The sequence below is a fragment of the Leuciscus leuciscus genome, assembly GCF_965113295.1.
Source record: "Leuciscus leuciscus genome assembly, chromosome: 23".
Classification (NCBI taxonomy): Eukaryota; Metazoa; Chordata; class Actinopteri; order Cypriniformes; family Leuciscidae; genus Leuciscus; species Leuciscus leuciscus.
The window spans coordinates 16,927,229-16,953,735 of record NC_138747.1 but is presented as its reverse complement, the minus strand read 5'-3'; the positions used below and the strand labels follow the sequence as shown (position 1 = coordinate 16,953,735).

At 36.5% G+C, this 26,507-nt stretch overlaps 1 protein-coding gene across 9 annotated transcripts; it reads left to right on the top strand.

Annotated features, from left to right (window-relative positions):
• The first annotated feature begins 241 nt into the window (after positions 1–241).
• On the top strand, positions 242–26,507 carry s100p (S100 calcium binding protein P). Of its 9 annotated transcripts, none has more exons than XM_082156294.1 (7): positions 12,183–12,504; positions 13,613–13,688; positions 21,450–21,566; positions 22,687–22,857; positions 25,040–25,235; positions 25,633–25,913; positions 25,999–26,507. In XM_082156294.1, the coding sequence occupies exons 1-7, from the start codon at positions 12,429–12,431 to the stop codon at positions 26,081–26,083; spliced, it is 1,002 nt and encodes a 333-aa protein (XP_082012420.1). In that variant the 5' UTR covers positions 12,183–12,428; the 3' UTR covers positions 26,084–26,507. The 9 variants fall into 9 exon arrangements, with proteins under 9 accessions (XP_082012424.1, XP_082012423.1, XP_082012427.1 ...); XM_082156293.1 differs by having other exon boundaries at positions 22,684–22,857; XM_082156298.1 differs by lacking the exons at positions 12,183–12,504; positions 13,613–13,688 and adding an exon at positions 242–340.

Genomic DNA, 26,507 nt, shown 5'->3' with positions numbered 1-26,507 from the left:
AGTTTATAATTCATCTCATTCCTATGTTCAATCATTCACATGGCAATCATTGGAAATGGGGGGAAAACACAAAAACACACCTATCCAGACATCAAGGGCAAATGTAAGGATTTGATCCCTGTGAAGAAGTCCCTGTGCAGATGTGTATTTCTGTTGTTGTAGACTATTGTTCAGAAGAAGTCTGTGGCTCCCAGAACTGCCGCCCTCACTCTATCAGAACTGACGGAAGTGTTACGTACTTCCTTCAATTCTTTCCTCTTGGGACTAACACAAAGTGCTCCGTCTGAGAACAACACCGCACTGTAAAAAGACACATGAAAAGACCTATGAGAGAACAGGGGTAAGGTGATTTTTCCCATTCAGTTTTTTCCTCTTTTACGCACTGTCTCTAAAAAGTAACTCGCTTTACTCGTTTTTTCAATATTTGATTTGTCACTTTTTTATCTTATGATGCTTTGAATTTTCAAGTCCATCCAGAGGTTATTGCAAGTTGATAGATCATTTCACAAGCTCACCCTTACATATAATTGGATATAGGAAAAAGTATGCATATTTGGGATGCTGATGGAGGGGAGGGCTCCAAGCTCGGAATTTGGCCCGAACCCAGAATACTCCCCCCATCCCTGGTTGGGATAGGAAATATTTAAGAGTGAGGAGTTGGGGTAGTGGAGGGATGCTGGAAACTAGAGGTAGGTTGGCTATGTATATATGCCTCCTCTTGTGCTAATATAGGTTAATTATATGAACGTGCTCCTCCCAAACTTTTTGAAACAATTTAACCTTTAATAAAACAATTTATATTTAAGTTAATTTGGCTAAATTGAGATATTGGTGATGTAAGAATGAGTCAAACATAAATACAAAATAAATCAATAAATCACTGTTTTAACCACTACGTCACTTTTAAGGTTTGAGTTTGTGACAGTATGTGCAACTAGAGGTCTCTAACACTAGATGACAGCCTAGTTCAGCAAACCTGAAGATATCTTCAGTGTATGGGTGAAAAACATGATCATTCTGCCTAAATGATCTCCATAAATAATAGTTTACCAAAAAAGATACTATGAAAAAACACAAGCAACTCTGACTCTGCCAGAAAGTAAATACTACATATAAATTAAAATTAATGTATTTTAATATCTCCATAACCTCTTAGTGTTTTACTTTCAGCCTTTTTTTATTTCCCTCCAATAGGTGAAATGTCTATAACTTTATCATAATTCTAGTTTTATATAGTTACAATTTCAGTTTTTTTTTTTATGTAAAAGGTGATGTAAAAGTCAACATGAAACAACCTGTCAATCACACGAGATCACAGCAATAGCAAACAACAACCATACCATCAAATCATGTCCCGCCCTATATTTTCTTCTTGTTTGACAAGCTGTTTCACTCGGATATAAATCAAAATTAGAGATGCACCGATTGATCGGCTGGTGACCGGAATTGGCCGATTTTCACGTGATCGGCCGTGACCGGCGACCGGCCGGTCAGTCTGACAAATACAGATTTTATGCCGATCAAATGGCGACTCGGGCGCCGCATGATTAACATCGTGCAACATCAGCATCACACGTGCACACGGAACACACATGTAGGAAACCTCGTGAATTACGTCCGTTCAGACCGCAAGCGCGTATTTTTTTTCGGCGTGCATGTTAATCAATGAGTGCATTCACAACGGGAGCAGGAGCAGCGCGTGAGCGTCAAGCAGGAGCGTCGCGAGCAGTGAAGCGCGTGTTTCGGCGCCGAGTCTATTTGCTGCACTGCTCACGCTCAATTAAAGGGAAAGCACACTTTTGATGGACAAAATAGCCTAAATAGGGTTTCACAAAAAAGTGCCCAAAATGCACAGAATTTGCGTGTTTTAACAAGAACTGGAGTAGGCAATGTCAGAAAAGAAAACGAAGACTAATATTTATAGAAAATGTACCCATTTAAACTTGTTTTATTATTCAGTTTGTACAAGTGATTGAAATAGGCCTGTGTGTGTGCTTTGAGAAATATCTTTAAACTGCAAGGCTATATTTATTAAAATTTGTATTTATATATTATTTTATCGCCATTCCCTGTTTTCATACAGACGTTTAGTTTGCTAAATACATGTATAAAAAAATTATTGGATATTGAATGTGAAAAGGAAATGGTTCTTCCATAACACTACACTTTAGATGTGTGTGAATTACCCACACCTGGAGTCATTTATATAGTTATATTTTATAGCGTTTATCTGTAAAAAAAAAAAATGTACTATGCAAATTGTAAAATGATCTATTACAGAAAAGATATAAAATAAATGTGTGTGTGTGCTGTAAAGTGGTTAGAAAAAATGAAATCGGAATCGGCTAAAATCGGAATCGGCAGGTCAAACTTAATGAAAAATCGGAAATCGGAATCGGCCCAGAAAATTGTAATCGGTGCATCTCTAATCAAAATAGGGAAGAAAAGTATTTCACAACTTCCATTTCATGCTGACTTTAATCATCAGTAACAACAAACAGGATGAAGCATCTGACCTAACAACCTAACATCTGACCTAGAAGACAACTTAATAAAACAAATTCAGAATACTTAAGTACATGTACATTGACAAGCATTTTACGATTTAAAATAACTGGTTTCTATTTTCCAATGTAATTTATACTGGTTATCGCATAGCTGAATTACTCTAGTCTTCAGTGTCACATGATCCTTTAGAAATAATTCTGATATTGTAACAGTCATCAGCTGGAGTGCCCTTGAGAGCCACCAGAGGGCACTCCACATCAGACTATCACAACAACATTTCCCATATCTCACTGCCCGGACTCATCATCCCTGATTGCATCCACCTGTGTCTCATTACCTTGTTAGCCTCAGCCTATTTAAACCTTGTACACTCATTCATTATCTGCAAAGTCTTGTTATTTGTTTCATCTGCAATTCTGAGCGTTTTCCGTTGTTTTTTCCTTGTTCCTGGTTTTCGAAATCTGCCTGTGCCCTGGTTTTCCCGTTCCTGTCTCACCCACTGGATTTGTTTGTTTGTATGGACTGCCTGCCTGTGTATGACCCCTGCCTGGATTTGGATCATGTCTTTGGATTACTCTGTTTAATAAACTGCATTTGGATCCTTTACCTTTGCGTCTCAGAGCAGTTCGTGACAGATATGCTGATTTGCTGCTCAAGAAACATTTCTTATTATTATCTTTTTGTTGAAAAGGAGTTATGATTAATGTTTTGTTTTTTGTTTTTTTTTGCAAACCTTGATACTTTTTTTCAGGATTCTTTGATGAATAAAAAGTTCAAAAGAATAGTAATTATTTGAAATAGATGTTTTTTATTGTCACTTTTGATCAATAAGTCCTTATGAATGTCCTTATTACAGTGTAATTACCTATTTAAGTACTGAGGAATAATAATTAACTACATAAACTTACTATAGGGTTAGGGTTAAGATTAGGCTTTGGTTTAGTTCCATTTAATTATGCATAATGTATAGTTATTACTATAGTAAATACATGTAACGTGTAACAAGGACACTAAAATAAAGTGTTACCTTAATTTCTTTCAGGAAAAAAAAAAAAATCTTAACAACCCCTCATTTTTTAATGGTAGAGTACTATTATAATTCAATTTTTTTCCCTTGATAGACTTTGAAGTACCATGTCGATACTATAGTATTTGAATATGGCAATCATTCAGTACCATGGTATTATAAATCATAGTAGTCTTGCCATCTAATGCATCATGCAAGGGATATTATAATCTACTTACAGAAATGTTCACTTTCAAGACAACTACTTGTTTCTTGGCCATCAGTGTGTCTATGTTCACATACAGACATTAGTTGAGAGAGCAAGTGAGTCTATTGTGCCTGTCACTCTTGTTGCACCAGCAGCTATCTGAAACATTTAGAGCACACAGGCTTACACTCAGGGTTAGCACGTCTCTCTTACTAATAATGCTCCTCACAAACGGGCTTAACCAATAGAACACCTGCAGAAAAGTTTAAACTGCCACCGACAGACACAAACGCCTGCTGGGAATGGGATTATCGGCCAGGTAATCCAGAAAGAACAAAGACACCTGAAGGTAAACACAATTTATGTTTGTCAAACGCTTAAAGGAGTTTGATTCGATCCATGATGCCAATGCTTTATCTAGGATAAGTTTGACTTTTTACTTTCTTTTAACATCTATAAATGGATTTGCTTTAGTGGGCGGCAGTTCGTTTGAGGGGCAATAGTGGTTAGTCGGTTACTGAGAGAGAGAGAGAGAGAGAGAGAGAGAGAGAGAGAGAGAGAGAGAGAGAGAGAGATAATGCACTTGAGTAAACATCCACAGAAATTGAACTTCCAGCCTCAAGACACTGAGGCGTTTTCCTTTTCTTTTTTAAGTCGTGTCTTGTTTGTTGATCAAACTTTATTGAGTCTTTGAAAACAGCTATGATTGCTTGACTATTACAGCAGACCCTTCGAGCAATCCATGGCTTTTTTTTCTCATATAAATCATATAAAACAGATGACTCTATACTGTTACGTTGGTTTATTTGTGTGTAGTTTATCATCCAGCTGTAGCAGCAGGGTATGTGAATTCCTGCCCTGACCTCTTGACCTGTATTTGGTGAAGGCCCACTGACTGACCTTCAGCGAGAGCCCGCAGCCTCTCTGGTGCCGCTGTTTTCAGACACCATATCAGATCCAAGCCAGCAGGCAGCAAAGCCACGTCCCATTAGCACTGCACACACATGGGAGACAGAGGCACTCGCTGAGGGTGTGTCAGGGCTCCATCATGCTTTCTAACTGGCTGTGAATCAACGTTACTTTAAAAGACAACAGATGCACCATGGGTGTAGATTTGAATTTGGATGACCCTGGCAAAGTTAAGGGACTACTGAATAATACCAATATAACGATTGTAGTTATATATAGTGATTAATCAGACAGACAGATGAACAGACTGATTAATAGATAGATAGAATGACAGACAGACAGGCAGAATGACATATAGAACAATAAATACAATAGAAGGAAATTATAGAATGATAGACACAAAAGACAGACAGGCCGAATCGAACAATAAGGCCCCGATTTACTCACGCAAAGATCTTTTTTCTTCTTCGTTTAGGGGTAAAACGAAGTTCGAAATACGTGAGCAGCAATATACTGTTAGCGAACATCCAACGCCGCCCACACTGCTGAGAGCGACGTTTATGTGCTTCCCTCTTTTCTCTCAATAACAAAATAAACACAACAAAATTGAGAAAACAGCAAGCATGTTTCAATAAAGCATAAGAAAAGCATCTGATCATAGCAACGTGGATATGTTTGCATGAGCTCTGCAATTCGGCACTCTAAAGCACTATTCCAGGGTTTCTGCAGGTTTCAGTAAGTCAAATTTAAGACCTTTTTAAGACATTTTAAGACCATAAAGATTGAAATTTAAGACCTACACGACGCATTATCCAAGTTAGATAGATAGTTACCTCGGGATCATTAGAGTATCTATCTATCTATCTATCTATCTATCTATCTATCTATCTATCTATCTATCTATCTATCTATCTATCTATCTATCTATCTATCTATCTAGTGTGTGTGTGTGTGTAAGAAAGGGAGAGGTAGATATTTTTTAATAGAAAATTTTACTTTTGCATATTATACTGTTAAAACACAATTATTGTTGATCATAGTTTTAGTTGATCATAGTTGATCATAACTAGAGAGGAAATGATTAGATGTTATCACAGAAGCCAGTTCAAAAAGTACTAATACTACAGAATGAAGTCAATTCAAAAAGTTTTATGTCGAAAAACAGCAAATAAAAAATTTATTAGCATCAATATGCACTTTTTGTTTACGTAAACATTAAAATACCATTAAAAATGATGGCCAGATTTTAAAAGAGTGTCTTGCAAATAAAGTTTTGATAAAAAAAACTCATATTTCAGCCTTTAAATATTTTTTTATAAAAAGAATGAGTCAAAAAATATAAATTACTCACATTTACACATTAGCTTATATTTATTAGTAGTATTTGGGTGCACCCCCACCCTTCATGTTGACTGAGCTTTCAATGTTGTTATGGAAAGGGGTGATTGGTTGGTTCCTGTCACATGACCTGCAGTGCGTTTGCGGCATTCTGAAAAGTTTTTCACATCTCGTTGCGCCTGGCAAAAAAATTAGCGCGTCGCTTCAATTATGAGCGTGCTTACCGCGCGCCTACATTTGAACAAACTTGAGCGCGCAAAAGACGTGATATGTGAACGGCCTCTGGCGAGCTAGCTCATATCAAGCCACGAGCTATTGGTAGCACGCGAGCGAAGTGTTGGAGACCCCTGCTCTAGGGCTCCGCTTTGTAGGCTACAACTCGATACTTTTTTGCTACTTTGTAATAACTTTCTGGGGCCAGCGTTTCTGGAAATGAACGAGGGTTAACACTTTTTTAGACCTGACTAAATTAAATTTAAGACCTAGGATGAAAATCTGGCCGTTTTTAAGACTTTTTAAGGCCTTAAATTTAAAGTTCAGAATTTTAGACTTTTTAAGACCCCACGGAAACCCTGTATTCGGACGGGACTAGTTTTCCAAACGACGTGTGAGTTACAATTCGTATCAACCTACGTCTGTGATTTCATGTACGGATTCGGACGGGACTAACATCTCCGTGTTTATTACCGAGGTAGGAGTGTCTATGTTTTACATGTGGGCATTGCAGAAGATCACGTGTTCAGTTAAAATTAAGCACTTTGAAATATAAAGTAAAACGTCCTAACATATTTAGTGTTTTGTAAACATTTTTATAAAAATTGTAGTATAAAAAAACTAAACATACATTTATCATCATGATTTTATAGAACTGGGTTCTTATAATAAACCCACTAGAATAAAAAGTTTTAACTTATATAATTTACACGTTATGTAATTAAGTGCAGAAATGAAAGTAATCTTACCTGAAACTGATATTACAGTAGCCAGTCTTAACAGTTTACGTGATTTGGCTCTTCTTGTTGATTTAATATTTTTATTTCTTCGCAGTGTACCGAACACATCTACATCCATTATCGGTGCGCAAAAAGCAGAAACTTGAATACCGGCGCGATAGCGAGAGATTGTACGGTAGTTCACGTTGACCAAAACACACAAGAAAAAGCGTTTTGGAAAAAAACATTTTCGGCAATCACAGACATTCGCATTCGGACGGGATTCGATTTCTCTGAGGACCGCCGAGTTTGAAAAACAGTATGTAATTTGCTCTGGAATTTTTACAGAGGTCGTGTGAGAAAAAGACAGACATGGCAGATTCGGACAGGATTAAAATCTCAAAGTACATCTGTGAAACAGAAATTTCTCTAACGTCCCCCTGTGAAACTAGTCCCGTCCGAATAGGGCTTAATAGTCACGTCACGTTTATTTTTATAGCACTTTATACAATAGATTGCTTAAAATCAAGCAGCTTTACTGTATTAAATATGAAAAACAGTGTCAGTGTCTCCTTTCATCAGAAATACAACTTCATTTTCTACTATAAAACAGCTCCTCCAGTGTGTTCATGTTTTCACTCGCGGACGTCTGAACTCCACGGATTGAACAGAAGAAATGAACGGGGAAGGATTTCCACGTGAAAGAAGGGAGAGCCTCCGCACACACCTACCTATTACGTAATCACCATGGACTAATGGTAGCACAAAGGTGTTTACCAGCCGTAGCAAACTTTTTCGGAAAATACGCCTTGGCAAGCTGTTTCGAACTCCTAAAACAAACTTTTTTTTGAAATGATGTCATATCAGTTCTTTTTTTTGATTTCGCTTGAAGTACATCAGGGCCTTTAGAACAAAAGATAGACAGAACCTTGGAACGATAGACAGACAGAACATTAGAACAAAAGACAGATGGACAGAACATTAGAACAGACACAACATTAGAACGACAGACAGACAGAACATCAAAAGAACATTAGAAATACAGAACATAAGAAGGAAAGACAGACAGACAGACAGAACATTAGAACGACAGAACATCAAAAGAACATTAGAAATACAGAACATAAGAAGGAAAGACAGACAGACAGAACATTAGAACAGACACAACATTAGAACAACAGACAGAACATAAGAACGACAGACAGAACATTAAAACAACAGAAAGAACATTAGAACGACAGACAGAACATTAAAACAACAGAAAGAACATTAGAACGACAGAACTACAGACAGAACATTAGAACGACAGAACTACAGACAGAACATTAGAACTACAGACAGAACATTAGAACTACAGAACTACAGACAGAACATTAGAACGACAGACAGAACATTAGAACAGACACAACATTAGAACAACAGACAGAACATAAGAACGACAGACAGAACATTAAAACAACAGAAAGAACATTAGAACGACAGAACTACAGACAGAACATTAGAACGACAGAACTACAGACAGAACATTAGAACTACAGACAGAACATTAGAACTACAGAACTACAGACAGAACATTAGAACGACAGACAGAACATTAGAACGACAGACAGAACATTAGAACTACAGACAGAACATTAGAACTACAGACAGAACATTAGAACTACAGACAGAACATTAGAACGACATTAGAACTACAGACAGAACATTAGAACGACAGACAGAACATTAGAACGACAGACAGAACATTAGAACGACAGAACTACAGACAGAACATTAGAACGACAGACAGAACATTAGAACTACAGACAGAACATTAGAACTACAGACAGAACATTAGAACTACAGACAGAACATTAGAACGACAGAACTACAGACAGAACATTAGAACGAAACAGACAGACAGATAACAAAATGATGGATAGAGCGACAGACAGAACAAAGAAAAAACATTGTGCATTTGCATAGTTTGATATTAAAATGTCACTCATTCTTTTGTGGAACAGGCTCTCGTGACAAACACACAGTGTGCTGCATCTTTAAGTGGTGCAAACTCACAATATTGTGACCTTACCGTCCTCATCATAATAAAAAGTCACGCTGTGATCAGCTAAGCAAATTTAAATAAGCAGAGCCTTTTATTACAGCCAATGCTTTGTCTGGATGGACACAGGCAGCTTTGAAGTGCCAGCTGATGCCAAGCATCTCTGCTCACACAACACGGCTACTCATTCACACACTTTGTCGGTTTATTTGGTTTGGGGAACATTTGGGGATAAAGTCCATCTGTAAACATCTAAACAAGGTTAAAAAAAAAAAAAGTTAACTCAAGGTTATTTTCTACAGTCACAGCGACGTCAAGGAACTTTGACAAATTACATTGTTTGACCATGCAACATGGGGCTTTCAACATCACAAGCTCAACCGATATTGTTTTGCTTGAAGCTGGCACTGTTATTGAGTTTTAAGCCGTGTAATTTTCCATACCCCAGTGCATTTGCAAGCTCATACGGAGACCCATTGATCAACAGAATGCTATAATTATTTTGACCTTGGGCCAAAATGTTGGAACATAAAAAGCTAAGTGTGTACTCAGTCAGAAATTTCCACCTGACCCAGCCAGGACTTGTCAGTAGAGGTCCATTAGGCATCGACACACTACTCTTTGCAGCATGTATAGCTGGAAGTTTCCAGATTCTGACAGCACCAGAAAGCCCAGCATGACACATAACATACCATGACTTCCTAGAAATCCTCTGGGTTCTTATGAGACAGCAAGTGCACAGGCTCATTTACTCATCTTAGGTTACATGATCTGCGGGAGCCGGGTGTTTCTGGTCCCCTAGAAAAGCACCCTACAACCTGCACAAAGCAGATGAGCATTCTTTACAACGTACGCACTTTTCGCCTGCCGTTGTTTGTCCAGACATGAGGAGAATGTGTTTAATAACAGATGGCTACAAGGTTACCTTCACCCGATGCAATGAAGTGACCTTTACTGGGGTCGAAATGTTTTTGAATGAAGAGTGACTGCTAAAATAAACAGGGCTGTTACGTAACGTAATACAGTCCGGTTGGCTGATGTGAAACAATGAGTTGGTGATGTTATGGAGTGTTTTTTGTTCATACGTGTGGCTGTGGCAATAATTCAGACGGGGTTATGAACCTTTTGTGTGTTTTGACATAAGCTCATGGTTGTTTACACAAGGTTTTTACACTTTGGCATCTCTCTTTTGGCCGTTGTGCAGACATATTGAACAGTATTGTAAGGGAGTAACTGTAGTAACATTACAAAAAGTGTATTGTGTTGATGTTAGTCTGTTAGACCACAATTTAGCCTGTTTAAATTTTTTTTATGAATGTACAGTAAAACATACCTGGCAATAAAGAGATGCGTATTGTAGGGAATGTTACAATTTAACTTAAAGGAATGGTAATATCCAAAATGACAATTCTGTCATCATTTACTCACCCTTGTGCCATTCCAAACCTGTTGGGAAAAGTTTTCTTTTCAATGAAATGAAAGCATATTTTGACCCAGGACTTTTAAGCTCAAAAAGGCACAAAATGGTTTGGGATGTTCAGTGAGTAAATACTTCCATTTCAGTCTTTTCTTCATTAGAAGATTTGGAATACAGCACCCAAGTCACATAAATGGCTTTTGTGGTGCTTTTTTGTGTGTCATTTTTGGACAGTAAAAGCCCCAAAAAGAGCAGCTCAGACATTCTTCAAAGTATATTTTGTTTTCTATAGAAGAACGAATGTCATTCAAGTTTGGAACAAAGTGAGGGCTATGAAATAATTTAACATTTTAGGGTGAACTCTCTCTTTTTCTGTTTTGCACAGTCATTTAATGGCTGATCTAAAGGATTGGTCTCACTAAACCAGCTTTTACATTATAAAAACTCTCTAAAGTCCAAACAGGGCCAGAGGACAAACAGGACATCCACTACAGCAGAGAAGAGTTGGATTCTCATTTTAAGATAACATTGGGGTTTTGGCAGCTACATGTACAAAAGTTCTGTACACACAATGTTTCTGTAACTAATGCAAGACTTTGAAAAGCTGTCGACAGTTAAATGTGATGATTCTATTTTAGACTTTAGCTTGATTGTTCAGAAAAAAAGAGCAAATAGTGGATAAATATGTTTTTTGATTGTAGGCGAACTCTGATTGCATTAATCAGCATGTGTTCTGACACGTATCAAATCAGACAATCAAATCTCTGAAACCTGTTAACTGAAAGGTGCACTCAGTATTTTATTATTAAAAGTCCGTATTACTTTTAGATAAAAGTAATATGGACTTTTTACATGGAGCAAGCACTTCATGGAGGCGGACAAGTAAATGACTAACATAATTCTTGACCAAATGAACAGATGTTTGGGTTGTCAATTTAACATGTTCATTTAGTATTAATTATAAATAAAACTCTGCATCTGCAAAAATAATAATGCATAAAATAACGTATTTAGATCAATAATGCTTTCTGGACTATATCAAAATTCTCTATTAATTTTGTTAATTGTCTATACACACATTTACAAGAACATTCAAAAGTTTGGGGCAAGTAAGTTTTTTTTTTTTTTTTTACTTTTGATCAATTCAAAGATTTTCGAACTGCTACAAATAGAAACTGCTCTTTAGAACTTTCTACTCTTCCAAAAATATTAATCAGCACAACTGTTTATGATAATAACATTGATAATAATAAGAAATCTTTCTTGAGCACCAAAAAGCATATTCTAATAATGCTGAAAAATAAGCTTTGCCATCACAGGAATAAATTACAATTAAATTAAATTGTAATTCAATTTCTAAATATATTAAACTAGAAAACATTTATTTTTATTTGTAATAACATTTCAGAATATTACTGTTTTTACTGTATTTTTGATCAAATAAATGCCAACTTGAAATAAAGTGAAATCTTACCAACACCAAAATTTTGAACACCAGTATACACACGTATACATACACAAACAAATAAATGAATAAAGCACAATTTTTTTGCAACATCTATTCTTTTTGAAGCATTTCAGAACAAATATTGATATGAGTTATGAATTATCCAATTAGTAATGATTCAATTGATTTCTTAATCAGCATATCACTTAATTCACAGTCCAAGTAATAATGTTTGCATTAATGTTACAATCACATCTGAGTGTACCACTGTAATGGAGTGCAAACAGTAAAACAGATGTCCTATCGGTTCCTGGTTTTGTTCAAATTTAGCAGCATGACTTGTTTCCTGTGCTCTTGATTTATCCCTGTTGTTTAGGTGTCATTACCCTGCGGCTGGGGCTTGAGTGAGTGTGATTAACAGTCTGCTGACTGGATCTCTGACCAGTGGCAGAGCTGGAGGAAAACAGCAAGTTTTACATTCACCAATTGATGGCTGCTGTCGAGAGCACTCCGCTTTCTCACTCGAAATGGTATTGACAAACGGACGGGCTGCGCTCTCCCTGAGTGGCATGTCAATCTCTCACGGCCAGTCAGTCTGCTTTGTTAAATAATCTACTGGCACATGACTGGCCTCATGTTATGGCTGATGCTGAATGCGACGGTTGTCATACCTGCCGGGGAAGCCTTTGTGATTTCAGGTATTTCTAAACGCAGCGCAGCAGACAAACAGCTTGAAATACAGACGAAGGATTTATAGTCTTGATGTGGAAAAAGGAAATTAGCTTTGGTGCCCACTCGCTCAATGCTGAGCAAATATTTGCAACCTGACCTGAAGTTGATGTCTTTGGTGGTAGGTAGAGTGTGGTGTAGTCATCTATGATGAATTTTATTTGCTAAGCAAGCAGGGAGATCGGAATAAAATACAATGTACAACATGGGCACCATCGTTTCTTCTTGATGTGCAAATTCTGTATGAGAGAATTGATTCATCCATTGATTCATCTATTAACACACATAAGGTGTGAGAGATAATGTGAGAACATTGTGCATTTAAGAACTTAGCATAAATCACTCATAGGAAAGAGCGATGTTTTTTCTACAAAAAAAGACGAATCTTTTTTTTTTTTATAGCAAAGATTTAAAATATATAGCAAGACTGAGCTGACCAGTTGAACAATCTGTTCCATTTTAAATCTTTGCTATTTGAAAAAAAAAAAGGCTTCGTCTTTTTCTCATTAGGGTTAAGATGATCGTCTCTGATCATTGCAAAACTCTTTTGGGCCATTTTCCGTTTTGAAGTTTGATGTCGGTAAGATTAAATTATTATAATAATTTTTTTTTAAGAAGTCTCTTATGCTCACCAAGGCTGCATTTATTTCATAAAAAAAAAAAAAAAAAAAAAAAGTAAAATTGTGATATATTATTATAATTTAAAACAATCTGTTTTCTATTTAAATATATATTTTAAAATGTAAATATTTCTAATGGCAAAGCTGAATTTTTAGCAGCCATTACTCCAGTCTTCACAGTATTTTTAGAGCATTTATTTGAAAAAGGAGCATTTATTTATTTATTTTGAAACAAAAGTATAAAAGTGTTTATGGTTACTTTTGATCTATTAATGCATCCTTGCTGAAAAAGTATTATTATTATTATTATTATTTTTATTTTTATTTTACTCCTACTGACCCCATACATTTGTAGGCCTACGTTAATGTTCAGTTTGTTGGTGTTTTTTGGTACGTTTACATGACAACAATATACTAAAAACTGAAAAGTTTTTCCTTTGTGTTTTTTCGCCTACAGACAACAACGTTGTCAAAATGATCCCCGTTCACATGGATCTGCGAAAACCACTAAAAACGCTGTATTATGCTGCCAGGCAAGTAGATGGCGATGTCACTTTCTAAAGAAACTATGCGACTATAGGCTGAACACGTAATGCGCATCACCGTTTTCACAAATTCGTGTTTTTGTGCTTTACACTGCGTTTTCAGGCCCCCAAAATATTGTTGTCATGTAAATAACTGACCAAAACCCATAAAAAGTTTTCCGTTTTTAGTTGAGAATGGTGTCATGTAAACGCCCCCTTAGATTTGGTTTTCCCTGCCTGTGGTCCCTTGTTAGTTCCTTTGGTTACTGATTAAGTTATGCACCTGTTTCAGTTTTCTGTTGATTAGCCTCCCCAGTGTATTTAAAGTCCTGAGTTTGGTTCTGCTCTTTGTCGGGTATTGATTTGTATATTTTCGTACAAGCTGTTACGCTATCACTTCCTGGATTGTGTTTTTTTTGGGGGGGATTAAATTACTTTTGCTTCATCATTGCCTTAAACGTGACAAAACAATAGTCTATGTTAAAATATATAACCAAGTAAATAATCAAATTAAAAAATAATATTATAATTATAACATTTGACTCAAAAAGTGAATGTAAAAAAGGAAAGTTAAAACCTTAAGCATTAATTATTAGAAAAAGGTCAATAATTGGGATTCAGTAATTCATTAAATGCATAGCAACATTATAAGCGTACAGTATAAACAAAACATAATCACTTTGAAAAAAATAATTATAATAAATCCAATATTGACCGATAAACTCTAATATCACTTGGCAATAAATCTACAATCTAGTTTTGGCCAACAATAGAAAGTTGAACATCTGTGTTTAACTCTGGGTCCATGTTGGTCAATTCATTTGAAGATCTGTAAATATATTTAAGGACCTCCTTAATAAAAGGCATGTTCAAATAATTACACTTATCACAATGTTCATCTAAATTCTGCTCTTCTTGAATCAGGATCCTAAAATAGCATCCAGCTGGTGTCACACTTGAAATACCACGTTCCTGAAGTGAGTAAGGCAGTTACTTGGATGTGTTTACTGGGGTAATAAATGTTATCATCTAGACACCATCTTTTCAACACGCAGCTCTGCAAATGACCCATTTGCCCTGTTGTGACACACAATAACAATGAACCCAAGTGAAGACACAGTTTCTATTTTGTTCTTTCAACCTCAACCACACTTCTCAGCCAATATTTACAACCCAACAGAGAGTTCAGCAGAACTCGCTCGTCAAACACGCCCACTGGCACCGGATTCCACACCCCCCTCCTTCTTCCCACTCATACTTTTAAAGCTAATTGTGGCGGCGATGGCTGTAAATTTCGCACAGTAAAATGTGAAGCATGTCTCTGTATTGCTGTGGTGATGTCAGACTCCAGTTGCTGTGGAGCCTTGAAAGAGACGCTGACCTTCTAACACCAAAGTCTTCAGGATACGCACCCTGTTCATACACAAGGCCTGTTCAAATTTCAACGCTAACACACCTAATACTGAAAAGTGCATTGAACTGACATGTTCCCTATCAGTGGAGAAATATTCTACAGTATGAGCCTTACATTCATGTACTGTTGGCCATTTAATGACTTAAGTGGCACGTCCTATTTAGACTGTGCATTGTGTTTTCATGCAGTAAACGGACTCTTTTCACAGACTGTGATGACACTAGGGCTATTAACTCCTTCCCCGCCAGTGTTTTAAAAAAAAGTTTTTGATAATTTTCACACAAATTTCATGGCTCCCAGAATATTTTGTTGTATGAATATCTGAACATGCAATATATATATATATAAAAAAGAACAGACCCTCCGCTTAAAAAAACCCTGTTTTATTCTAGCTTCATGCATTCTTTTTTTTATAAACACTTGAATGTGGGTAAGTTTCATAAAAAAGCAACATTTTAAGCAAAAAGCTGAGAAAATTACGTTTTTGTCAAAGACTACATCCAGATCAGATTCAGTATGATGATCAAAACATAGATGGAGTAGATCAACACCCTCAAAGCTTCAAAGTCCTGTAGCTCGTTCTGGGTCGACATTTCATTCAGTAACATTAGGCAGTTTTGATTTATATGCTGTTCAATGTTGGTGATCACATTATTTTACATATGCATATGATTGCCTATGCTATCGCTTGTTTCGGCATCTTCTTCGCATGTGTTTTGATCAGGAGATTCTTCAGTAATCTATCAGAAGATGGCTAATAGCGCCCCCTACCATATAACAGTGAAAACACAGAAAGCCAGAAAATTCAGTCAATGGTGAGGAAAGAGTTAAAGAGTTGAGGAATCGACTCCCCATTAGTCATTCACTTAAAGTTTCCAGCCAACTGGCTGATAATAGATTTGACACGTCAAATTTAACTCCCGTTTGGCATTGATGGGTGTTAATTTTGGACGCTCAATACACCAATTGCACAGCAGAGACACAGCAGAGAATATCCAAATTATATTCACTGTCTCTCCAAGACAATCAGCATGAATATCTACAGAGTCAATTTCTGGAACTCTTTATTAGACTTGAAGCTCTGGGATTTTTTTTTGTCTGACGATCTATGATGAGGGTTGAATGTACAATTAAAACTACAACTGTGGCCGTTATCCAATACAATTATGCGATGTGTCATGCCAGAAGATCCAATACTAATTTCCGAGAAAGGCACTCTCCAAATAAACCTTATTTACCCCTGAACAGTTTTATTGACCCCATATAAAACATCTTTATATCCCTGGTAGTTCTTAATGTAAATGGTGAGGGAATTTCCTCAGGAGCCATTTACATGTAGTAAATTATTCATTCAGCTTTATAAATAGACTTGGGTGCTTTGGATAGTCACCAAATCTTGTTTTAGCAAGCAACACTTGTTTCCATAAAGCCTAGGTTTTTTGGATTCAGTTCACATATTTATGTCATAAACTTACACAGTTTGAGGAGTAACGTGATGTTGTTCATTTTTTAGTTGGCTTCATCAATCACTCGTCGCCATCCCTGACTATCTCTCCAGTTTGTCTGCATGCATTCGCATCTGCTGTGCAAAGTAAAGCATATTTATATTCCAACGTTCGAATTCTGGCCAGCAGCACTGAAAGATTCCAAAATAAAAATCTCATTAGAGTAATAGACCTGAAAATGCTCCATTAAAAGATAATTATGTTTGCTTGATGAGAGCAGTAAATTAGCTTAAACAGTTGTCAAGATCTGAAACAATAACCGAATGGAGTTTTCAGCACAAACAGAGATCTATCCGACCCTGTAAATGGCCAATGATTAACCAGCCGTGATTTTTTGACATGTTTGGGTCGCATTCCTTCAACCTAATTAAGTTTCTAAACATCAGCAAATAAGAATGTGATTTGCCAACTTTAAAATGTGTTTGATCCCTCCCAGAATGCAACATTAAAATACATTTGATTGTATTTTATAATATAAGTCAAGTCATTGTTGCAAAAAATAACCCCAATATGCGTGATCAGGACCCATAGAAATCTGCCAAGCAACAAGAAAATTGCAGTAATATTACAGCAATATAATACTTCAGTCCAGCAATCGATATCTGAGACGCAAGAAGGCACCAGCTGCGTTTATATGAAACAAGAGAGAGTGAGTTGGCAGTGTGATACGAGAGAAATGAGCCAGTTTCAGATGTCTGCATGAATGTTTACATTTACATTTATGCATTTGGCAGAAGCTTTTATCCAAAGCAACTTATATTGTATTTCAAGGTACACATTTACATTCTTTTCAGTTCTTGCTTTCCCTGGGAATTGAACCCATGACCTTGGCGTTGCAAGCACCAACGCTCTACTGTTTGAGCTACAGGAAAGAATGGACTGATATACAGCATAGCCATGAATGAAGGTGAATATTTGGAAATATTACACAGCTGAATGTCGCAAACAGAAGAGTATTCCAGAGAGATGTATAATAGGAATTTAGATGATCCTGTCACTCCACACACAGGTTATACAAATACACATTTAGCTTGATATTATGTCATACCTTGTAATCCAGGTAAAAATACTCTATATTAGTTTACGTTACTATTGTCTTTCCGATCTTAATTTAACAAATGATGGCATATCTACATGGGCTTGATGACTGACACATTGTTTCAGTCAGCTCTGAACATTTAATTTAGCTTGTCTTTAACCTTATCGGTGACGTCGTCCTTTGGAGTTTACCTCTGTTTTTGTCATTAGAGCCATCATTTCATGCAACATTAGGTGTGTAATTGTGTGTTAAATAACAAGGGTGAACAGAGATCATATTGCTAATGAATGCAACATGGAGAATGATACACAACACACACAAAAGCAACTTGGACAGTAACGCTCATTCTCTTAATGCTAATGAAGGAAATTACATCCTATACCATCTTAAAGACTTAGAAATAACTGTTAGAAACGCATTTGTAAAATGTAAAATGTTTGCTATAAATGGAAGAAAGCAATTGAATAAAGTGCTTTAATTCTGGTTTTAGTTGTAGTTGTTTAGCACTGAGACACCTGGGCCTCATCCAGGCAGTTGTGAAGTGAAAGAGCAATAATTATTTATCATTTTAATGTGTCAGGCCTCCAGAAGGCAGCATTAGCATGTCATTTAGCTAAAGACAGAGGAGCAGCCCACCCTCAAACAACACATTCACATGCTAAATGTGTGAGCCATTGCTCTACCATGCTAAATGGCTTAAAAATATCATCTCATAAAATATAAAAATCCTTGAATGTGTCATATGGACTTGAATAAGTGATTCTAATCTAATACATTATCAAAAACCAATTAAAAAATAACTATTAAAAAACTACAATTATGTTTAAACTAAATATAATTGAGATGAAAAGCAGTAATAAATAGCAGTGTTTAACTAAATATTTTTTTTTGCTATAAAGCTTAATTCTTCAAAGGCACCTGAATCAGTGAATCACTTTCTGAACTAAAAAACTAGAATAATTCTTGTAAACAATTTAATTGAGATGAAAACAGTAAAAAAAATAGAAACTATTTACTAAATATTTTTGCTACAAAAAAAACTAAAAGCTGCAATGGCACCTGATTCAGTGAATCATTTTTCTCATTTCACTGATTCACTAACTAACCAATTTATAAATGACTAAAAAACGATTAATCTCTTTTAATTGAGATTAAAACAGTTACAAATATCAATGTTTAACTAATATTTTGCTATAAAGCGCTAAAGCTTGATTCAGTGAATCATTTCCTAAACAGATTCCTAAAAATACAACTAAAATTCAATGAAACATTTGAAAACAGTCATAAATAGCAGCGTTTGACTAAATATTGCTCTGCAAAAAAGATAAATAAAAAGCAGCACAGGGACTTCGGGAAATCAGTAAATCTTTTTCTGAGCAAACAGATTCACTATAGCATAAGAACCTGTTAGATTATTTCTTTTGCTTGTTTGTCTGTGAAACTCCACATACAATAATAATAAAAAAAAATAAATAAAAAAATGCTACATTGCTATTGGTAGTAGTTTGTTACTAGACAAATTTATGTTTTGAAAACCGGTAAACTATTATCAACATACTGAAAAATCACTACTTTTAGTAATTTGCTCTCCAACACTGCTTGAAGCCAGTCTGTTCTTCATGATTTTATTCCAACCAAACTAATGTAGAGTATCAACAATGCCTCATAAGTCACTGCAGTGACAATATGGGTTTAGTAAATCCCATCATGCGTGGACACATTGGATGAACATTCCAGCTGTTTTGGGTGAATGCCAGATGTCTGTGTTTTTTGCAACAAAAAAGGCCCCTGTAAGGCTTTATTTACCCAGCTAAGGTGACCGGAAGGGCAAATACCAACAACTGTCCAGGACATACCAAGCTTTTTAAAGACAGCCATATGAAAAATACTGGAGTGGTTCTCCTAGTGCCATTTTGCCCTGGGATTTTTTGGCAGGTGTTTTATTGGGTGAGGTGGGGACAATGGGTTTCCTTGGGTCAGTGTTTCCTGTCTACCTCAGTCTCATATCTAGTTCATCATCCTGTGAGCCGCCTCACTCAGCATAGGAAAGAGAGTCAACATGCACAAATATGATATGTGGCATATTCCCATCATTGACGTTTACAGCTCTCCACTGCAGGGCAGAGATTTGCTCACTCTTGCTTTTCAGACTTTCATTTGAGATAAAATGTTGCTGTGCACCTTTGAGGGCAGGTCAGGCAGAGAGTGGAAATTGCTCAGTCAGTCAAGCTGAGCGCTAATAAAACATACCACAATTTACCGTGGTAATACAATTTGTTTTGACATGGTAAGTTTTGACATTCTCATGTTTTAGGCTAGTAGGCTACAAAGGAACAATTAGGTAAAACATGATACATTTCTTAATTCATTTACAAAGTAAGTAAATGTTTCAATGTGCTTGCGTAACCTGTTGAAATACATCAGTGAATTATTAAATGTAGTTTCAAAAGTTTTATTTTTAAATAATTTGATCACACTAATGTGGTCACAATATTGACAAAGTAAATCAATCCACATATTATCACTGTTCCCATTTAGACCCATCTAAAAATCCACCTTTTCTGATGTTTTACCTCGTGTAATTACTCGATGTAATATTTCACTAAGCACTTATATGATAAATAATTAGCCAAGATTAAATGTTATGATAATATATTACTATTATTTTTATATCTCACTGTAATTTATTTCATGGTTTTATCTTCAAGTAAAAATGTTTTGCAAAACAACATGAACACATGAGTTACATTCCAAAACATAGGTTTTGCTTTTTGCACAATTGATGATTTTAAAGAATAAGTTGTCCAAAATGTAAGACCCTGAAGAATTGTCAAGCAGCTGCACTCATATATAATGCTTTCAAAGGCTGCATGTATTTGATCAAAATACAGTAAAATCAGTCATTCAGTGAAACTCACCTTGTGTTCCAAAAAATTGGAAACGACATGAGGCTGAGGAAACATAATGTGATCTTTTGAGTGAATTAACACTTTAATGCTTAAAAATAAATAGTGACTAGCACAATATCCCACAACCCCAAGCTGTGCTGGACTATAACATCAGCTCTTCGAATCACATTTATATTTCCAGTTAAACGCTTGTTTGACTCTGGGAACATTCAACGACACACATGAGCCATGTACTGGATAGCATATGAGGGCAGGAGTGTGCAGTCAGTCAGTCAGTCAGTCAGTCAGTCAGTCACAAACGTGTGGCCCAAAACACCTGTGTCACCTTGATGCTACAGGACTCTCCATCATCACCAATCATCAACAGGGTGCAGGGGAGGAGGCGGCTTTGAACGCCACTGCCTCTCCCTTTCCTCTCTCTCTCACTCACTCTCTCCACCATGGCAGGAGGAAGGGATCAATGCAGTGAATGGTCCTCCTCTCCTTGCTCACTACTCTCATTATTATAGCCCATGAATAGTCAATAACAAAACAACAGGCAGGAAATGAAGGAGAAGATGCTTCGTTCAATTCCTGGTGTGAGTTATTTTTATGGAGAACTGGTTCTAACCATGTGAGACGGACTTATTTCGTTGCTGAGGATTATAGAAACTTACTTTTCCTCTATTTGGATTCTCTTTTTGGACTTACTATGTTTATCAACAACCATGGAGCCATTGGTTTAATACTGCAGTTGTAAAATTTCACCAACCTGTGAGGAGCTGAAACTCAGTGGGGAAGCCAGAACATTCTCTGAAGGCTGCGTTATAAATATAAGACCCAGCTTTTCGTTCAGGAACAGTGTGCAGACGAACCGGTGTGGAGGGAAGCACATGGTCAACTAAGAGTGTGTTTTTCCGTCAGGTCGTCCCTGCAGTCTTTTGCGAGTGCTTCAGAGAGAGCTGCACACAGTGGAATAGCTGGGAGAATGTTTCTCTGGGCTGGAAGCAAAGGAGCTCAAGGATCTGGAAGTGAGAGAAGGTAAAATACAATGACTCAACTAACTAACTAAACCACATGTGACAACACTATGCTAACCTTTAATTATCTAGAGTCTCTATGAGGATGCTGCATGTTTGATTTTATGTTGACTAAGTACAGAGTGAAAAATATTAGGAAAATAATTAGAAAAAAACTGATTATAAATGTTTATTATAATATATTATATTATAAATAAATATTTGTATTTACTTCAAATGTGTAGATATTAAATTATTTCATTTTACAGCCGATAACTGATAAATGGCTGATCTAAAAATGTGTCTAAAAAAAGTTAAAAAATAAAACCTAAAGTTTGTTGTTTAAAATGCTACAAGTGTTACTTAAATATTAACTATAAGTGAATAATGGATGTAGTTACAAAAGCAATATAAATGTAAAAAAATGTACATGCACAATTAAATATCCAATAGTGACTTATTCATTTACAACAACAGCAACAATTTATTAAACAACTAATATCGGCCAACAATTGCATCCCTAGAAAATGTGCAATGTTTTCTGAATAAAAATTACTCTCATTTAGAACCAATACATCATAGTTTATTTAATGCAAAGAAATTCACCCACTATTATTTGCAGTTTTTATTACGTCTAACTTCTGTTTTGCACTGATTTAGCAGTTTAATTTAGTGTCAGAAAACATACATTTTAATAATCTAACTAATTCTGACGTAAACTAATGACAGGAAATGGGTTATTATGACTTTGTAATGCTTTTGACCACTGTACTCACAGTAATTATCAAAAGGTCACTGATAAAGATAGACAGGTTAGACAGCTTGCCTTCACACCCATGCATAATCTTCAAAAGCAATATGAACTGCTGTCAAAATATGATTAAAAAATCATGAGCTAAATATTTGGAAAGGAACTAAATATGCATATGTAATAGGACAGTAGCATGTATCTGTGTCATGGGCTAAGTTTCTGAACCAAAACTAATTTATTCTGGCCCTCCAATCTTTTTTTAAGTGATAAGGACTGTTAAAATGATTCTTGAAGCAATATTTTGTTATATTAGGTTTGGCACACACCAGGTCTTCATTAATCCATGTGCATTTGTGTGTCTTGGGACTCTTATGTTATGTCATTTAAGCAGGACCATTTATCAGAAGATTCGTGGGTATGATATTTTGGAGAAGAGGAGGACGGTGACAGCGCTGAAGGCTGGAGAGGACAGAGCCATTCTCTTAGGCCTCAGCATGATCCTTTGCTCTGCCATGATGTACTTTGTGTTGGGCATCACAATGGTGCGCTCTTACTCAGACAGGTAAAAATGCCCAGACACCCTCACAGGAACAAAACTGTACAAAAGTACATTGAAACCACAGAACTAAAAGGTACACTCAGTAATGTATCCCCATTCAAAAGTTGTGTTAAAATGAATAGTAATTGAGTTATAAGTTTAAATTCATAATTTCTGCAATAGTAACAGTAACTAAACTTTTGGGAAAAACAAACAAAACAATGAGTACACCTTTAAACAATCAAAATGAAAGAATAAATATGTTAATGTTCCTCAATGTCATCGCTTTAAAAAACATTTGGAACTTATTTTTTAAGTGCAATGTATTCCTTAAAACCTTTGAATATATGTTTCTCAATGTATTCTATTGTATTATATTCCATTCTAATTAGTGTTATTCTATTCTGTATGTGAACTTTTTTTTATATCAGGCGGTTCTTAAGTCTTCTACTAAATTCTATTTTTAATTTGATTGTTTTGTTTTTTCTAAATGCTTGTGATTGCAGTTGTTTATTTATTCTTTTCTACTGTATTGTATTCTATTCTAATCATTTTTTTGTTCTGTTCTATTCTGTTTATGACAAACATCTAACCAAAAGCATTCACAATGTCTTTATTCTATATTAATACCTACTCTATTTGATTTTGTTGTGTTCTGCTCGTGAATGCTTTTCATTTCTTCTTTAGAACCTTTTCACTTTTCTGAGATTGGGGCACAGATGTGAACTACAGCAGGGTAAAATTCTATACAGCATATATTATTTTTGCATTATAATTGGCTTAAACAGAAAAATTCCCAAAAATATATTATATAAAATGGTTTAATTTTATTTTGATGGTCCCTTTACCATTTTGTTGACTATAAGTAAAGTTGCACCTACATGTCTACTAACTCTCATTAGAGTGTTAGTAGAGTATTAGTAGACTGGTATGGCTGGGTTAAGAATAAGTTGACATGTAGTTGCAAAGTTACTTCTAATCAGTAGAACGTCTGTTGGAGGACCATCAAAATAAAGAGTTAGCAGATATTCAGCAGACACTCTAATGAGAGTTAGATGACAGGTAGTTGCAAAGTTACTTATAGTCAACAGATTGTTCAAAAGGGATCATCAAATAAAGTGCTACCAAAATTAACAGTAACTCCATCAATAATTGCACCTCATGGCAGCATTCACACAATGTTTTTTTTTTTCTTTTTGTAATTTAATGTCAGGATATTATAACAAAGTACAATGTTATAAAATGTACATTAAATACAAAAAAAGTTGTTGCTAGATTTGTTAATTGCTGTGTAAATGGGTCAGCAGCACAGTCTCTGAAAAGGGTTCATTCTATTATGAACAGAGGCATTTTTTCAGCATAATTCATATTGTTTTCCTCAGCTGGTTATGAAATGTTGACCATCAACGTGTAAAACACTAATTCTACTGTCCACACTGATACCACGCATTAACAGATCCCATCCTTGATTGACCGTTAATCGCAGATTGGCTAACATTACAGCTTAATATTCCAAATACCACTGACCTACGATAGATTGCACACAGATAAGAGCTGGCATACACTGCAGTCAAAGGCAATTAGAGGCAGCTGAGCCTTTGGAACAGCCAAAGAACACAAGGCCTGTTATTCATAGAGTAGGAGACAAGAGCCCTGGCACAAAGACAACCACTAACATGCAATTGGCCACCACATCAGAGGGCCAAATTCAGCCAAATCACCAATATGTACCCTTAGTGCATGAAGGGTGTCCCTGATGTTCAAATATTGTGCTTGATGTGAAACAGCTAAATATAAAAGCAGCTTTAATTACAGAACTTGTTGCAAAGGGCAGTTTATGTTTAAGAATATATTATCAAAATCGTAAAAACTTTGACAGCTGTGTCCATTTTAGTAGCATTTCTGTCTGGAAATATTGCCTGCTTTGATTTCAAGGTGACTTTAACTCAGATATGCCCTTCAACAACTCACTTTTCACCGGTCACTCTCCACGGGTTAAGGTTCACATTAAGTCAAGTGTGCTCCATCCTTCTCCTGGAGATCTACCTCCCTTTCCATTTCGTTTCAACTGTAATCAAACACACTTGAACTAGCTAATTAAGGTCTTCGAACATTTGAAGACATCCTGTGTGATAAATGCATTTTATGCAATTACAAATGATTTCTTAACTTTTTTGCACTTCTGTCCCTATTTTTTCTCTCTCAGCGTTTGGACAGAGGAGTCAAACTGCACAGTACTGAACTCCGGTATAGTTTCTGAGATTAACTGCAGCTACAGTTGCGGCTCAGAGTGCCGGAAGAGCTCCAGGTATCCCTGTCTTCAGGTATACGTCAGTCTGAACTCCACTGGGAAAGTTCTGCGACTGTCATACAACGAGGAGGCCTATGAGGCCAACCCTGAGGTACAGCACCTCATATGTATTAACTATTGGGATATATCACATTAACCTGCATGGGCAGTTCTTCTGTGACACTATGATGTAAAAGCACACATTTGTCTTAAGTATCTATTTACCTAATTTGAAGTCAATTATTTTTGTTGGCGTAACCCAGCGTGGTCAGGCTGATTGTCCTTGAATAAAACCAGTTTATTTAGATAAGTTACCACATAAATATACTGTTTAGGTTACTCGAACAAAACATTGTGTACAGGGTAAAATGATCAAATCACAATTTGTCCCCAAGAAGATATGACAGTGTACTTTCTGAGCATGATAAATGACCACTATACAGTGTAGTACACAAACTGAACTGGGTTGAACTGAATTCAAGTAAATGCATTTCCTTCTTTCCCATCAGTGTTTTTACGTCCCAAAGTGCCGCAAGGATCACACGCTGATGCACACTATTGTGATGAACATCTCCGAGCGACTGAAGACACACACACAGGTTTTGTGTTACTACGACCCCTCAGAGCAGCAGGACAGCGTCCTCCTGACACGTCTCTATGGCCGCGGGGCCATCATTAGCTCCCTCCTCTGGCCCACGTGCACGCTGGTGGGAGGCACGCTCATCATCGGAATGGTCAAGCTCACTCAGTACCTGTCCTTCTTGTGCGAGCAGATCGGCCGCATTAAAAGGTGAGACTGACGGTGTGCAGACGGATACCTCAGACCAGTGAGGCCGGTGCTTTTGAGAGAGATCTAATCGCTGTGTTCCTTGCAGGATGGGGCTCTACCCCCTAACGAGAGCTTCTCACATCAAGGTCTGCACTGGGAAGTTTAATGGCGGCATCCAGGATGGGGTTTGAATGTGAATGGAGAAGGCAATGTGCGAATTCGTCAATGGACCTGTTTTCTACCAATCTGTATACAGCAACAAAGTGTTTTCGCTTTCATGTGCTCTTCCTCTGATGCTCCATCCGCCTTGTTAACCTTTCCTGGTTGTGTTGACAAGGCTGAAGTAATGTTGTGAATGAGAACTTCCTGTAACATTGAGAGATCAATAGAGCCCCTAGTGGTCATAGTTGGAGCTTCCTACAATCAGACTGGGTCAAGTCCAATCTGATGCTCAAGGGTCAAAATACACAGTCATGTTGTGGGGTCTCGATTACACTTTCTGACCACCGGATCGCAGAGACTCCATTCCAAGATGCTACTGTGTAGTGATATGTCTCAACCACCTGACACTTATGTAATTTCAGAAATTAAAAGTAGTATACACTACTTCCTTCA